The sequence below is a fragment of the Mugil cephalus genome, chromosome 15, assembly GCF_022458985.1.
Source record: "Mugil cephalus isolate CIBA_MC_2020 chromosome 15, CIBA_Mcephalus_1.1, whole genome shotgun sequence".
NCBI lineage: Eukaryota > Metazoa > Chordata > Actinopteri > Mugiliformes > Mugilidae > Mugil > Mugil cephalus.
In genome coordinates, this window is record NC_061784.1 from 7,744,462 (window position 1) to 7,761,258 (window position 16,797).

At 46.1% G+C, this 16,797-nt stretch overlaps 1 protein-coding gene across 3 annotated transcripts; it reads right to left on the reverse strand.

The window, feature by feature from the left end:
* Positions 1–3,606: 3,606 nt before the first annotated feature.
* prdm15 (PR domain containing 15) lies at positions 3,607–16,070 on the reverse strand. Of its 3 annotated transcripts, XM_047608063.1 has the most exons (24): positions 15,946–16,035; positions 15,342–15,381; positions 15,158–15,251; positions 14,755–14,908; positions 14,496–14,648; positions 14,307–14,415; positions 14,122–14,205; positions 13,717–13,950; positions 12,278–12,490; positions 12,104–12,198; positions 11,932–12,019; positions 11,668–11,835; positions 10,896–10,990; positions 10,618–10,749; positions 9,621–9,761; positions 9,264–9,427; positions 9,025–9,104; positions 8,177–8,296; positions 7,951–8,082; positions 7,742–7,825; positions 6,214–6,389; positions 5,579–5,659; positions 5,030–5,251; positions 3,607–4,728 (listed from the first exon to the last, which is right to left on the reverse strand). In XM_047608063.1, exons 2-24 carry the CDS (start codon positions 15,370–15,372, stop codon positions 4,189–4,191), a joined length of 3,390 nt encoding a protein of 1,129 aa, XP_047464019.1. In that variant the 5' UTR covers positions 15,373–15,381; positions 15,946–16,035; the 3' UTR covers positions 3,607–4,188. The 3 variants fall into 3 exon arrangements, with proteins under 3 accessions (XP_047464019.1, XP_047464018.1, XP_047464017.1); XM_047608062.1 differs by having other exon boundaries at positions 11,668–12,019; positions 15,645–16,070; XM_047608061.1 differs by having other exon boundaries at positions 11,668–12,019; positions 15,946–16,036.
* Positions 16,071–16,797: the final 727 nt, after the last annotated feature.

A 16,797-nucleotide genomic window follows, 5' to 3' on the forward strand; every position in this document is an offset into this window, starting at 1 on the left:
ACACACACACACACACACACACACAAAACAGTTCAGGAACAACTAAAAAAAAAAAAAACAGGAAAAACAGCACACAGTGTTGACATGACCTTCAAATTCACTAGATCCCAAACTGATCATGTATTTGTGTGGCAACCCGTAGGAAAGCAAATTGTGTCAGGGCAGGCAAAGGTTGCTGTGGTTCATCGGGGTCCACTGCACCACTTGCTGCCCTTGCTGCCAAAGACCCCCGCTAGCTAACGTGTCCCGAAGGCCCACGTCCATTCTCTGATGAGTCACAACCGTTTTGGATGCACAAAGGAGACCTAGACAATATCGGGAAGGTGGTCATAATGCTACGCCTGATCCGTGTCGTGCTCTTATTTCCTTCGACCCTTGTCCTGCGTGTTACGTATTAAGCGTTCACGGTCAAGGTCTGAATTTTACAGTTGTGGTTCAAAGTCAGACATGAACCCGGGTCAAGCGCGTTACTGTAGCTGCTGCAGTCTGGTGGGTGAATGATTGACTCTTCTTCTATCGTCATAAAATGACAATGTACTGAAGATTAAACCCGAATCATCTGTAGCTGCTCACGTCTATCTGGTGACTCAAGCTCCTTGAATTCACGAAACATAATGTGCCTCAGACTGATGCGTATTTCGTGAACAGGTGCATGGCTGCCTGAGGGAAAACTTTTTTTTTTCTCCTTTTTTCACCCGTAAATGCCACAAGTGTGATTGAAATGTCACTCAAGTTAAGCTGGAAAATTTCACTTTCATCTGCCACTTATTATTTTAAGTAGTGTCTCAGAATAGGAGCTTGTTAGAAAAGAAAGCCTGGTAGCCCTAGGGGGGGAAAAAAATGCTAGGATGGGGAGGACGGTGGAATCTTAAAGTGAGCCCAGTATTTCACAATAGCTTTCAGCAAAATAAAGGGTTAATCAAAATGTAACTAAGTGATGAAGAGCAAAGGTGATTTAGAGACAAGGCATGCCAATCTGACTGCATCTGGGTCAAAGTGTCGCACTTGAACATGTCGCGTAGGCTACGGCTATCGAGCAGGTACCAGCAAGCAACACATGAGAGGAAATAACTTCACACCAGCAGATAGCAGTGGTCCTTGGTCGCCCTTCCAAAGAAGGAAAGCGGAAGAACAAAGGGCGTTGGCCCGTTTTGGGTCGATGGACCTCAGCCCCTGAAATTCTTCTGGAAAACACCTGGATTCTCATTGTTAAATATGAAACCGATCAGAACATACCACATGCCAATATGTTTGCGATTACAGGTCTGATTGTGTCAAAAAAGAATTCTGTGATCCGTGAGTCAAGTGCAAGTGCTGCGTACTGAAAACGAAAACGACGTCTTACATATACTAACTAGAAAAAAAAAATCCCACTAAAACTCCCTGAGCCGCCTGTCCTTTTAGTCTCATAGGAGTCTCATTTTTCCCGGGTTACGTGACAGATCGCTTGTATTTCATCTGTTTCTGAGCCTGAAAAGTGTATTAACGCGATGTCCTTTAGCTCCGGCTCATTTACTCCACGCACCCAAAGGCTGGCACATGTGAGGATAAAATGTTCCGTCTCCGCAGACACGACTATTTGTTCCGCATCTGCGTTTGCTTCCTTTAGCCGTGACAAACCTTTCTTTGTGTTTACCTCTACCTCTAAAGCCTCACTCCACCCAGCTCCTTAGAATTAATTAGGAAACTGGAAAGACTAGGTATAAATATATCATTGGGAAAGCTGTTGAGACAACAACCTGATCTTACTGGTGCCTCATTTCAGGCTGCATACCAGCTTTGACCGCCACTGTGTTTTGTCTCCCGAGGCTGCAGCTCCTGCAGACAGACGCCTTGTTGACACAAACGGCAGATAAAAGGAGAAAGTTGCGGGCAGTGCAAATGAAGGCCCTTAGAGGCGTTAGTCCAGCCCCGGCGTAAAGTGTAAATGCGTTCTCTGAGGCGGCGTCGCACCTCTTTTGAGCATTACAATCAAAGAGGAGCTTTTTATTGGAGTGTTAATGAATTCAGCTCTTTTTCCCCCCCTCCTTATGATTAAAAGCAGGACCATCCACTTTTCCCCATTATGGGGAATAAAAGGCCTCTTTCGTTTTAAATTAAAATAAGCTTTTCTGGTCTGTGCTACAGACTGTGCTTCAAAGGGAGGCTTTACACTGCAACTTCATTGCCCAACATCCAACAGGAAGTCTTAAGCCATGGTGACAGCTCAGGTATGCCCTGACACTTTATGTCCAGCTGACGTTTCCTACATGCTTCAGTTTTATTCTGTTCTCGGTTTCCTCGTTAGATTCCCCGCAGCAAGTCAATTGTTGCAAGAACGCGGCCGCTGACGTCCATTAGGTGTGTATACCCGCACAAGGAAACGCACTGTTGCCGCAAAGTAATGAATTCTCGGTTAATTTCTGCACCAATAATCTTCTTTTTCTTAAGTTAAAAAACAAAATACTAAATTACTAGTCAACTGCTCATCAATGTCGTGCTTTATCGCCATCTACTGGGCACACATTACAGCACTGGTTGACATCAGGAAAAACGGATGAGCTCAATCTAATTTGATGTTTTAGAGACGGGGGAAAAAAACATGGTGGCAGAACTGTTTCAGCGGGTCAGTGCTGGGTTACGTCGCTCTCTAATCTTGAGCATCAACAGCTGTGTTTGAACATATGCAGCGTTAAACAATAGCTGTAGATATGACGTTCACGCTGGACAACCTCAGTTGACCCCAAGGCCATGTCTGACACTGACTCTGTGCTTATATTTGGCACATTGTCTCCATATGTTACATATTGTATATATATTATTCTAAGTGCACTTTTTTATATTTATATTTTTTAGCGTTATATTGACCCGAACGATAATTCTAATGTACCTGCACCTGTGCAAATGGCAAATAAACTCTTATCTAGTCTATATGAAGGGCATTTGACATCCATGTGACTTTTTCATATAAACAGTACATGTGCAAACATGTGCCCTGCAGCCTACCTTTATTTGATCTCGCTGCACTGGCCTGCTTGTATTGTATTGTATTGTAGAACAGTTGTATCGGCCGGATTAATGTGTAGTCCATGGGCACATTGTTGGGGATGAAACGGAGTAAAAAGTTAAGTCCTTCCCAGGGTTTTCTGATCAGTTCTGATCCTGAGAAGCAGGTGATCCAGATATGATTTGAGGTCTTAGAATATTCATTTACTGTGGAGGACATTTCATAGTCATATATAAGAAAAGTCTAGTTAATAAAACTAGATTTGTCCACGCTGATTTTCATGAGTCATAATTAACAGTGAACAAAATTGTGTTTTAACATCAGCTGCAGAATCTAAATGTGTGTTGATTGACTGGAACAGTGTGCTTGTACACACTTAAAAAAAAAAAAAAAAGCAGTGTGTTACATTCATTACACTCTCTGAAATGTACTTAAAGGACAGAGAGTCCAAACAATGTGAGCAATGCAAACACCTGTCACAGGGCTGATGCCAGCAGCTTCTGAGTGACAGGACAGGGCCACACGGCCACAAAGGGAAGCAGGCGCCGTCCTTTTTCGCTGCCATTTAGAAAAAAGAAAAACCCACCCGCTGCCCACACACAAAAGAGGGAGAAAGGAGGTAGAAGGAGGTATTTTGTTTAAAAAGGACAGTACAAAAAGGTTCCAGTACTCTTTCCAGGCAGCTCCACAGTGACAGTTTACAGCATTCAAAAATAACATTTCATCAGTGAGCTGCTTTTACCAGTACGCCGACCGCCCGCGCTTTTCATAACCGGGCGGAATCACTTTACCTGTCACAAAGAAAAGTCTTTCAGGTCCGTACATTTTCGGCTATCGAGCAGCAGATTTGTCGTGAAAACATGCACGTTTGTAAAAGGCTGGTAAGGCATTTGAATATTCAGCATGTTGCTTTGGTTTCAAATGTAATCTTTAAGAGGAGTGTCAGTTTGGCTAAATGTACAATTTCTTTTTTTTATCTATTAACAGCCACTTTCTGTCAGGATAAGAAATGGAGAGGGGGGGGGGTCATTACAGTTTTGCTTCTGTGGTGTTGGAGAGGCATCTGGGTGACAGTGATCAAAGCTTTGTACAGGTCTGATAAAAATCTACTCTACTATGTATGAATGTCTGTGAACGTGAGGTGACCTGCACCCCCTCCCCCTCCTCCCGCAACCCCCGCCCCCCCGACCCCAAGTGTGCACTCAGTAGCTGAACATCTGCTGCGCGGAGCTGCTCGGCTGCTGTTGGGCGGGCGGCTGGCCCTGGCTGGGCCGGCCTGGATCCGCGGCCTGGGCCTGGCCCTCCTGACCCTCCCCCCCCTGAGCGCCGTCCACCACCGGGGTGACCTGCCCGCCCTCGGCGGCCGGCACGGGCCTCCAGGCCAGAGTGGACGCCTCCAGCTGGTGTCCCATGGGGTTGACCAGGGTGGTGAGGTTGATGAAGTGGGCGACAGACTGCGGCGCCGCGCCCCCGCCGGGGCCGACCGTCTCCGGGACGAGCTCCGCGGGCCGGTTGTGGAGCATGGCGGAGCCGCTCACGGTGTCGAAGGTGACGGTGAGGATGGAGTTGTCCAGCGTGAGGGGCCGGTCGCTGGCTGTCAGGTGGCCCACGGCGACGGGCTGCAGGCTAGTGAACTGGGCCGGGGCGTGGCTGGTGATGGGCGTGACGGTGATGTTGGTCAGCCCCACTGAGCTGTTGGGGGAGGAGGCCGACGGGGCGCTGGGGTCGGTCAGGACCACCACCTGAAACGGCAGCAGTTCAATCAATCGCAGCAACTCAGACAATGACTCAAAATTACATGTCACATCACTTCAGCTGTCAATCATGACTCAGCGCCTACTTAGATAATAGATAATAATCCAACAGTTTGAATGAACAGCTCACGGTGATGACACCATTTTATTATTCGGTAAATCATCATTTTGTTTTTGGATTTCTCTTCATTCAGCTCTATTGCAACAATCCTGTTTTAATCAGGTCACTGCCCCGACCAAGTGGCTGGAACATGTCACCGCCGTCTTCTGTGAATTTCAGCACATCTACCTGCTGGATGCTCTGCACAGCGGAGCTGGTCTCGGTCTCGTCGCCGACGATGACGGCGTTGAATTCCGTCATGGTCTCGTGTCTGGGCTCAGTGAAATCGACGTACTCGTCGGACTCGGAGAGCTCTGGCTCAGCTTGAACCCTCAGCTTCCTCTTGGGGTGCCTGGAGGGTCGGCTGGGCCTCTCTTGGGACATGCCGTCTTTTTCCAGAGTCAGAGTGGGCTGATGGAGAAGCATGCAGATGGCGATGGGGAAAACTTTATTGCATGTGATAGCCAGAGCAAAGGGAAGTAGTAACAATGCTACAAAGATGGCACATGCCCCGAATTAATAGAAACTCGTGATATTTACACCTTAAGAGTTCTACATTTAAATATAGCAAGAGTTTGAGGAACTGAAATGCAGTAGTGGCTGGTATCAATGTCACTTTTACAGAAAGCTTTTGGCTCATCAAACACAAACTGGCTCTCTTGTTGTCTTATGTGACAGTAAGCAGCTGTCTTGTCTTGCTGTCATGCACGGCATGACCGGAGAAATTGTGAAACTAACCTGAACAATGCTGATAGACGAATCGTTTATTGTCGAATTTTCCTGAAGGTCATCAAACTCATCGATTCTCACAGACACCACCTGCAGGCAGAGAGGAGAAGGGTGACAGTTTAGTCGGCCTGTGACTCAAGAACAGCTCCGGATCATGTCCGTGACAACAGAAACAGCAACGTCCACAATTTAGTAACTAAGTAACAGTTTAATCAGTTATCTGTGTAAAAACTGAAAACCCCCCTGTGAACTTAGACAACACCCATCGGCCTTAACATCTGTCCACCGACAAGTTTCGACCCCATTTACACCTTGAATCTGCAGTTTCTGTCCATTAATGGGTTGGTAGAGTACTGCTAATTAAGAAGAAAACAAAAAGAACCCTACCCAGGTTAATTACAATTCAGTATCTGGTTGTTTACAGACCCTAGTCCCTTGAATTTCAGGTGCACACCACCAACAGATCCTGCAAATAAAAACTGAAAACTTCCAACAGGCATTGAAAACAGAAGAAGTCGCTTGGACGTCTCTTGAAAGGGGGAGTTTATACCTAAGTGGGCACACTAGGGACAGTGGGCAGGTTCTGGGTATGTGCTCAAGTCACCATAGTGGACCCACTCCTGACAGCCCTGTCTCCATCTCACCTCTGGGTGTTTGCGTCGCAGGTGCCGGTTCATGGAGGCGCGGGTGGACACCTTGGTCCCGCAGAGGTGACACGCCTGGGCCTCCACCTTTTCGTGGGTCAGGTGGACGTGCTTCTGCAGCATGTACTCCGTCAGGTACTTCTTATCGCATGTCGCGCACGTCCACGTCTTGCCCACTGCAGCAAAAGAGAGAAGAAATCATTATTTGAAGGTAGACACCTGGTTCTGTTACAGCTGTTGTGGTCTGGACTGGGTGGCTTCTCTTCCTTTAGTTATTGTTGTGTCAGGTACCCCACCTCACAACACAGATTACCTGTTACACCAGAAGTCTTTAATGTTTTTTGGGCCAAGGACCCCATTAAACTCGGCCTAGTGCTATTTATAAATATATATTATTATTATTATTATCATGTTGCATTCAATATTAAACTATCCCTTCACTATCCCATCACTATAACAGAGAATAATAACACGTATTAAGTTGGGGCCAGTGTCTGTGTCAGTGTCCCTATTAAAGCGTAATTAAATATGAAGGGGAACAAAAATAATGTAAATCATATATTTAGAGACTCTAAACATTGAATGAGGTCAAATTGACCCCAAACACAATACCAGGGTTAACCAAACATTAACAGAATTCACTGCCCTGTTTTTGTAAAGCATCCTTCCCTGCTTTCGTCAACACATTTTCACATGTTTTCCCTCTGCTTACAGGGGAATGTGACAGACCAGACCCTGTACAGCATATTCCCGGGGCAGGGAACAGTCAAAGGTGTGAGTGTCGAAGAGAAGAATGTGGTTACTCAGCTTCTCTGGAAACGCAATCTATGTTAGTCACCAAGGTGCTGCTAACGTTAGCCTAACAACTAGCCAACGCAGATTTTAATATTACTAAGAGGCATAATGTATTATTTTTAATTTAATTGATGATTTAGACAGTACATTCAAGACCGATGCTTACTTTAATTGGTGTACCTGGGCATCAACCATTAGCATTAACAAGCTAACTTTGGCTGAGTGTTGGCTGAAGTATGTTTGAGTGGCTATAGCTACGCTCAGGTGAATTATTTAACATTCTGCATTATTTATTTATTTATTAATTTATACCTATTTGTGACTAAAATGATTACATCTTACCAGACTTCTGCAAGCAACTGTTCTCCATAATCACATAAAGCACAAAGCTCTCCCTAATGGCAATCTTTGCTAGTGCATTATCGGTTCCTACCAGAGAGATTCCATTTCAGGCCTCAAAGCTGAGTAATTTACCAAAATCCTCTTTTCCCACAAGACTCATCTCCCACCCATGGCATTTAGAGTTTTACAGTAAACATGCCCTTTAATAGCTCAGTGGTCCTTCTTTCAAATGTGCTCTGGCTCCATAAATCAAAGCTGCAAAGCCACTTTTCACTTCACTGAACTCACTGAGGAGGGAAAAAAAGCCAAATTACAGGCTACCACGCTCAGCTCGTAACAGTCACAAAGTGTTTTTTTTTTCTTTTTCAACGCCCCGACACGAGACACTTGCCTGTGTGGATGAGCTTGTGCGTCTCTAGAGTCGTCCTCTCGCTGAACGTCTTTCCACACAGCTCGCACATGAAGTCTTTTATGCCTGCAGGCGAACACACGGCGAGACAAAATGTGACATGATGCACCGTCTGCTTAGGGTGCAGGCGCAGACAACAAACCGACAGACTGTTTATGACTGATGCTCGGCATTCATGAAATGCGACCCACCTGTGTGACGCTTGTAGTGTTTCAACATATTGACTTTTTGGGCAAACTTGCGGTTGCACTGTTTGCACTCGTACTCTTTGATGCCCTTGTGAAGCTTCATGTGGTGCCTCAGAGCGTGCTTGGTCTTCATGCCTGCAGAAAAAAAATATATATTTAAATGAATAAATAAATCATCCAAAGATCTACTATCCAACCCACTGTGAAGGTTACGCAGTGAGAACCTGACCTTTCCCACACTCTGCACACAGGTAGTCTCGGTTGTCGTCGTGAACCCTGAGGTGCTCCTTCAGCATGTCTTTCCTTGCGAATGATTTGCCGCACATATCACAGCCGTGGCTCTTCACCCCTGGAGGATTATTCAAACACACGCCCACGCAAGGCACGCAATTAAAATCAGAGAGAGGTCACAGTTTCAAATTATGGCTTTTGGAATACATACCGGGGCAGTGTTAAAGAGCACATTTACTCTCACACAGCTTTGAATCAAATCTTACCTACCTCCCACTACATTTTAGAGATTTTAGTATAGTTATTTTTACTACCTTGACCTTGATCTGTCAAGCATCAGACACACATTATATGTATTTGTTACTCGGCTAATAAAGTTGTGCATCAATGCATGGGTCTTCAACAGGAGGTCCGCGGCCCCTAGGGGGTCCGAGGAGCGGTTGCAAAATCTTTGGTTGATTAGACATTTTACATGTATATATATATACATATACATGCAAATTGCAATAATAGCATATGGGAAGCTAACTGTGCAGCTCGCTCACATCAGCCAACTACTGAGACCCAAATGGCTTGGCGATTCATTGCCCCTGCTACTTTTAGCCATGTAAAGTTAAAACTTGAATCTGACAATTGTTTTCTTTATCCGTCAATACGTCAGTTAGGTATGTGTATGTCAGTACAGAAAACTCTATAAGCAAATTCTTAATATCATCTTATTAGAAATTGACTCTCAGGGTATGACATGGAGACATAGTGTACAGGGACTAGCATTCTAGTCTCACAAAGCTTGATGGCTACGACACACAATGAGAGATCAACACTTTATCTTAGGTCGCTGCCCACCTGTGTGGATGATCTTGTGTCTCTCCAGGTTACCAATGCTATTGAAGATTCGGCCACAAATTTCACACGGATGGATGTACCTTGGGGACAGAGCAGGAGGTTTGAAATTGTAACGATAATACACTCCACAATCACTATGCAAAAGACATCTCTCTCTGTATCAGTTTTGATTGGACAATAAAAAAAAAAAAAAAAAAAAACATGGTGCAGCGTGTGCCTTTTGCCTCATGCAGTCTTACTTCTGCACCGAAGGGTCGCGCAGCTGCTCCCTGTGGATGACCAGGTGAGCGTTGTACGTGGCCTTTAGGGCGAAGCGTCGGTTACAGATCTCGCAGTTGTAGCCGCCCTCTTTGTGCTGCTCCATGATGTGCTTCAGGTACTCTTTGCCCTTTGCAAATGACAGCTAGACACACACAAACGCAGGAGTTAATCTCCGCTTAGCTAGACACATCAGACGGACTTCCATATCTGTCTGCCGCAGACGGTACAGAATGGCCTTCGTCGTGTTTGTGAAGACTCTGCACAGGATAAATTGGCGACCAAACAGTTTGTAATCTAAGATGCGGTTCCCCCGTGCCCGTCAGGGCGGCGCTTACTTGACATTTCTTGCAGTTGTACTTGTGGTGCTCAGGATCGTCCTCGTCCTCGTCCTCGTCTGTTTCGTCGCTGTCGTCCGCGGAGATTCCGATCTTCTTGATGAAGCCCTCTCTCTCCTGCTCGTTCATCAACGCTATGTCCTGAAACAAAAAACAGTTCTTGAATGTTATTAAAAACCAGTGACTGCCAGGCCCCCCGTCAAACACATGTGCTGGGATGGGAAGGTGCAATGTGATGATGATTTACCCCCCAAAATGTATGTATTCAAGAAAGTCTACGAGTCCAGTTGCCCTGGTTTCAGCTTGTTTTTTGGATATACCGTGAACTAGATGACTGAGAACGTCCACGGAGATACACTGATCAGGCATAACATTATGACCACCTTCCTAATACTGTGTAGGTCTACCTTTTGGCTCCTAAACAGTTGTCACTCACCCTCACTCCTGAGGGTGTCCTGTTGTTAGTGGGGGTCTTTGGGTCCTTTGGTTTGAAGGGAGGGACCTCTGTGGATCAGTTGCTGAGTTTGGAATCTAGTGAATTTGGAGGCCAGGTCAACACCTTGTCCTGGTTTTCATGTTTTTTGAGTTGTGCCTAAACTGTCCGGCTGCATCCTGCTTGGGATGGCTGCTTCCGTCAAGGAGTGTCATTGCTATGGGGTGGGGGTGCCTAGTCAGGTTTGGTCTAGGTGGGTGGTAGACGTCTAGTAACTTCCACATGAATGTCAGGTCCAAAAGTTTGGAAGTAGAACATTGGATTGTCTCAACATGCTCAATGGCATTTAGTTCTCCTGTAAGTGGTCATAATGTTGTGGCTGATCGGGGTATGTCGTCAGTGGTTATCATTCAGTGTGTAATTTGAGTGTAGAGGAGGTGCTGATGAAGCTGCAGCCACTCCTAGTACTGGAGGGGAAACGTGCAGCATTCCACTGTGACAGCTCTATGCGGGACACGCGATGAAGTTGTGGACTAACAAAAACTGTCGCAGGTTCACTGTCACCTTGAAGTGCACATGAATGTGATCCCGGAGGACGTCCACGCGGAAAAACTTGCGGCCGCAGATCTCACAGGTGTACTTCTTTTCCCCGTGTGTCAACAGATGCTTGTTCATGTTGCTCCTGCAGGAGAACACCTGCGCACATAAAATACACACCGAGCAGTATTTAAGTGGCTGATAAACCAGTCCTGGACACCAACGCTACATTTTTTCCCTCCCTCCTGGATTTATGTGGAGGTATTTGACCTGCTGCCATAGGGGCCATTAATCAGAGTGCTCACCTTTCCACAGATGGGACAGGGTGACGGCTCCTTCCTGTACTTGGTCCCTTCCTCTCCATTGGCCTCCAACTCCTCTCTCTTCATGTGCTTCGGTCCTGTCCACGTGCATAATTGGTTTAGTTCAGCAAAGTCTCAACAGAGGAAATACTGTGACATGGAGCAAACGTGTAGCTGGAGCTGCTACAAAATAAACACAGGCACCGGACTGACCAGATATAACTATAAAATTTTACTGTGTTGTGACAATTATGACATGAAGCAACCTTGTGCAAAGTCTGACACGGTAAAATTAAAAAAGTGTTTTTAACATTAGACTTAAAACGTTTGTAGTTTGAGATCATGAAAAAAAGGATTCTTTACTTTCATGAGTCAAAAACAAACTCCAAGCTCTAAATCTGTGTCTTGTGGTCTGATACCATCGCTATGAGGAAGCATGGTGGCAGCAGCATCATGCTCAGTGCTTAAAATGCTCAAATGCAGGTATGCAGGCTTCTCCCCATTTGTTAAGTTGTTGTCATGCCATACTGGGATTGGCTCAGTTGCTTCAGAGCAATGAGACAAATGATGTGACCGGGTCAGCTTGAATTTAGTGATCTACTGTACAGCAAAGATCTTCAACACTGGCCTCCGTGACCCCTAGGGGGTGACTGATACTACTAAATGTCAAATTATCGGATCACAGAAAGAGATATTTTGCTTCCTGAAAACGCCACTTTGAAAATAAAACAAGCATCCCAACACAACCTTGCCCTGGGGACCTCGTAGGACTCACCCACGCCGTGCCTCCTGCGGTGCTCCTGCATCACGTCTTTGCGATAGAACATCTTGCTGCAGATTTCACAGGAATAGAGCTTCTCCCCGTGCTTCTTCTTGTGCTTGGAGAGGTTGCTGTTGGTGGAGAAGAATCGCAAGCAGATGTCACACTGGAACGTCTTGTCGTCTGGAGATGGGATGAACAGAACATAAAACAGGGTCAGGCATGACGTTACCGTGACTAGAAAACATGTCAGTGTAAAAAAAAAAAAGACTACAGTACCTGTCCTGCAGTTGTGAAATTTTAAGGCATTTTCCAGGCGGAAGGATTTCTCACACGTGTTGCATTTATATTTGTATTCTTGGTCAGGCTTTTGAGAGCACATAAAAACAAAAGATATTAACCAGCGGAGCGATTAAAAATCCTTAGAGCAACAGTTCGGGGTGTCACGTACCATGTTCTTGCTGTGCTTGTACGAGATGTGCTGCTTCAGACTCTCCTTGCGGCTAAACAACTTGCCACAGTCGTCACATTTGAACAGCTTATCACCTGTAAGGACACACGAAGGGACTCCGTCCTATCACACATCCACGGGGGACTTCAAGGGCGTTCGCAAACTTGCACGTACCGTGAGATCGGATGTGTCTGTTGAGGTTGCTGCTGTTCTTGAAGACCTTGTTGCAGAGGGAGCAGTGGTACACCCTCTTGTGCTCTCTGGCTTTGTGCCTCTTCAGGACAGGCCCGCTGTCTGGAGGGCTCAGGAGGCCGCCGCTCTCGGCTGCCGATGCCGACGTCTCGGAGGTCACCGGCGCTGCTGAGCTGTCCACTGGCGGCTTCACATCTGCACACCGGGAATCCAGTGGAAAGAAAGTCTGTAACCTGAATTTTTACTGTAATGTTTATTGTCAAGTATCTGTGGCATGCACTGATCCACAGAGGCCCCTCCCCTCAATCTATAGGAGCCAAAGGCCCCACTGTAATAGTTGTATGTATTAATAAGAGCGTACATCCTCGGTTAAATTTGCACTTGCAGATTTCACTTGTACATCCTCTGTTTATTCAATCTTTTGTGTTGTAATACACTGTAGCGGAAGCAGTGTGAAAGTAGCAGAAGTAGCTATCGCATGTGTCTTGTCAGCACGTGTGTAGCACAGCAAGACGTGACAGAGTTTCACACCTCATTATGGTTTTCAATAAGATATCGCGGAGGTGACAGTAAACACTGAATGTGAAACTGCTGATGACTAATAGGTTCTACTGTTCTCGTTTGCTCTTGAAGTGTGTGGTGTCCTCGCACGCTCACACGCGCACACACACACACGTGTGTATTTCAGTGAGAACACTCACATGACGCGTTCCGCAGTGCCTTACTCTAATGTTAACCATCTCAACTAGGTGCCCAAGCCTAACCCTAACCCTAACCCTAACCCTAACCCCAAACCCAACCCTAACCTTAATCTCAACCCCAACCCTAACCCTAAACAAAACCTAATTATAACCTCCACAACAAAACAGAGTCTTAACCCTCAAACAGGTTAGTAAAGAAGTGAGGAACGGCTAAAACGTCCCCGCTTCCCAGAAAACACTTCACTCACACCAGTACCACGCACACACGCAAGCCCTTCAGTGAAAATGTTCTGGACGAGGTTTAAAAAGATCTCCAATGATCGCTAATTTGTGTGACCGCCCCGACAAATTGAGCCCAGCAGCAGACTGTTTGATGCATAAAGAAGTCTCCGAGAAACCCGAAACTTGATCACAGCATAGGACCTGGCAGCCACTCAGTGTGCAGTTTGTCTACAGCGAGAAAGAGGTTGCACGGATTTGGCCTGCACCGGAGGCGTACCGGGGAAAAAACCTTTGCTGTCGAAAAAGAACAATTGAACAAAACAACAGCTGAATGAATTTAAGATGAATCAGTACGACCGGTAAATGCCTGGGCAAAGAGAGTCGCCAAGGAGCTTCATGAAAAACATAGACCTGTCCAACTTTTCCCACATCTCCATTTCTGCTGCTTGGCAAGGATTTGTTTTTTGTTTTTTTTGGGGGTTCTCTTTTCTTTCTCACCTTTGTTTTTGCTTGTGGCGCTCGTAGCTCCGGGCCTGCGTCCCTTAGCTCTCCTGCCTCGGCTGTGTCTTCTCTTGGGGGCTGGCTGAGCTGCGGCGGGGCCACCATCCTCCTCCTCCTCATCCTCCGCCGCCGCCTCATAAGTGCCCACCAGGCTCTCCTCCTGGGGCAGTAGTGGGTCCACGGGAAGCACTGCTACCGTCTTCACCTCGCTGAGGTGACTCAGCATGTTGCCTTGTGATCAACAGAAAGCAAGTAGAGGAATCAGAGTGAGCAACCATGACAACATGAGATCTTTTGAGTGGGTAAACAGTCAGCGCCGCACTCCTACTACGATAAATAACGCAATTAAAAGCTTAAAAAAAAAAAAAATCAGACCAATCAGAATCCTTTGAGGAATCTCACCTGGACTGTTGTCTTCAGCCACCGGAGGCAAGTGGGCTCCGGTTTTCTGTGAGGTGTCCGCTTTAGCAGATGAAGACGTCACATCTGATTAAAGGAGGACAGAAAAAAACAAGAGGAGACAAGTCACGCTGTTGCCATGACACCCTTCCACACGATCGGCTCCGCAAACGTCCGAGCGGATCTACCTGTTTCGGGCAACGGTGGCTGAAGCGGAGGCTTCAACACTGGCTTCTCCATCTTCTTGGCGTAGAAGGCGCCGTACCAGACCCGCAGCTCAGTTCCCGGCAGCACATCCTGGAGAGCGCACAGGTGAACAGGGAGAAGAAGAAGAAGAGTGCGTCTTCATTCTGCAGCCCATTACGGGCGCAGGTTACCTGCGAGGTGTTGAAGTACACGTCATCGTCCTGCTGGTAGGCCGTCAGATTCTGGTGTTTGTGGTCGGTGGCGGGTCGCACCAGCATCATCCAGTTACAGTCCTCCTCGCTGCTGGAGTCGAAACACACCACCACGCCGTCCTTCTGGAAGATCTGAACATGAGGACGATTGAGAAGGAAGGCAGATGACAATCCCGTTCATCCGTGTAGAATAAATAAGAGCAGCATCTCTACATGGTCAGGGTGCACAAAGCTGTACCTTCAGAGGAAAAGCTCCTTCCCTCTCCAGATAGGACACCCTCTTAGCCTCGAAAGGCCCAAACCGCGTTCTCTTGACCAGCCGCCGCAGGACAAACACGCCCTCCTCGCCGTTAGCCACCCGCCTGATCTCCAGGCTGTTTGGCAGGGAAGACCTGGTGCAGGACCACAGCAACATGGTAAATATGTTATAAACTGACAATAAAAAAAACAAGCACACACAGTACATTCTTATTCACACACAGAGCTAAGTGAATATTTTTATCACATTTTAAGGGCGAAAAAAAAAAAGTTACACATTCAGCATGTGTGGGATGGAACTTCACGTGCGGAAACTTCAAGCATCCACACCAAGTTACCTACTCACGCAATCCCACACATTATATTAACACGATGACACCCACCGAGCTCGGCTGAGGACGAAGGAGTCCTGGACGGTCACCAGAGGTCCCAGTTCTGGACACTCAGAGTCATGGTACTGACCACAGTCCTCGCACCCTGTCACAGACATCACACCAGTCAGCACAGTTCGGTCTGACACCCACAAAGTCACACATAGTAGTGCAGCCAGGGTGCATTCATACTCACAGATGAACTCATCTGGCGTCTGTTCAGCCATTATGCCAACCTACCAAGAGAGGAAATGAGTTTATAATAGGCCTTAGACAGGAAACAATGAGGGACATGTCCAGCAGTCAAGGCACAGTGAATTTAAATATGAACTTCTTGAAACTGTGTTTATGGATGTGGCTGAACTTCCAAGCCTGCACGCACACTTAATGTGGGACGCTTCAGCTGTACCTGAATGCATCAGCCCTCCCAGCTACACTGTAGTGTATTATAACAACAGGATCTGCTTTTTGGTATTCAGGGTACAGTCGGAGCGCGCACATTAAACACCCGGTAAGAGATGGGATCCAGGATCTGAGCGGTTCCCAGACTCTAGCCGGGTTTTAACTCCGATCTGAGCGGCTCCTCTTGCCTAGATGTAACAAAGAACAGTCGGCATGGCGGATGGACCGGAGACGCAAACCCTCAAACCGGAGTGGAGGCTTTTCAGCGGCAGGCAGAGAGCAGAGGAGGCGGCTCAGGGGAACGCGGAGCGAACCGGACAAATCAGCTGCACCTTCACGACGGAACTGCGTCTTCACTTTGGACAAAACGCGAGTAGATTAGCGGGGAAACACGTTACCTTTCCTGCAAAAGACCCTTCATTTATCGAATCCTGACTCCGGGTTCCAATCCGCTCCAGAAACGGCGCAGGACCGGAAACGACGCGCCGAGTGCATTGTGGGGATTGTAGTCATTAACGTGCAGCAACACCAACGAGCCTAAAATTAGACCGCGTTGTATATTATTCCGGAATAAAAGGTGGTAAATGTGTTTTATGTATATATTATTTAGTTTAATTATTATTTACACCGTATTGTACATGACACTGGATGGTTTTACTGCACTACACGTCAAAGTTGTGGTATTAAAATCCTTTACTTCAATCAAATTAATAATACAATTACAAAAACCTTAACTAGTGCTAAACGCCCCGCATTCACTATTAAATAAAGACAATGTCAACAAAATATATTTAATTTATATATTCTGGGAAGAGTCTGTCAAAACATAGTTGCTTTATTCCAGTGAGTTTGTTTAGATACATAGAACCTTTGAGTTCGTCTACATTTCTGCATAAAAACTGATTCAAAACTTTAGTGGATTTTCAGAGTCTTGAAATGTGCTTGTGTATTTGTTTACTGAGGAAAATGAGCCAATATTACATATCACACAGATGAAAAGTAAGGATTGTAAGCTAATTTAAAGGCCAAATTAGAGTCCATCCGTGTTTCCAGTCAAAATGGTTTGAGAAACTACATGAAACATGTTGTTTTCTGTTGAAATATTCCAGTGCAAGGAAATCTTCGTTGTAACGTTTAATAATTTCATTTAATTTAATCTTTGTTGTAACGTTTAATAATAATAATAATAATAATTTAATAAGTACTAAGGGAAATTACTTCCGGGAAAAACATGTCACGATTTATAAACG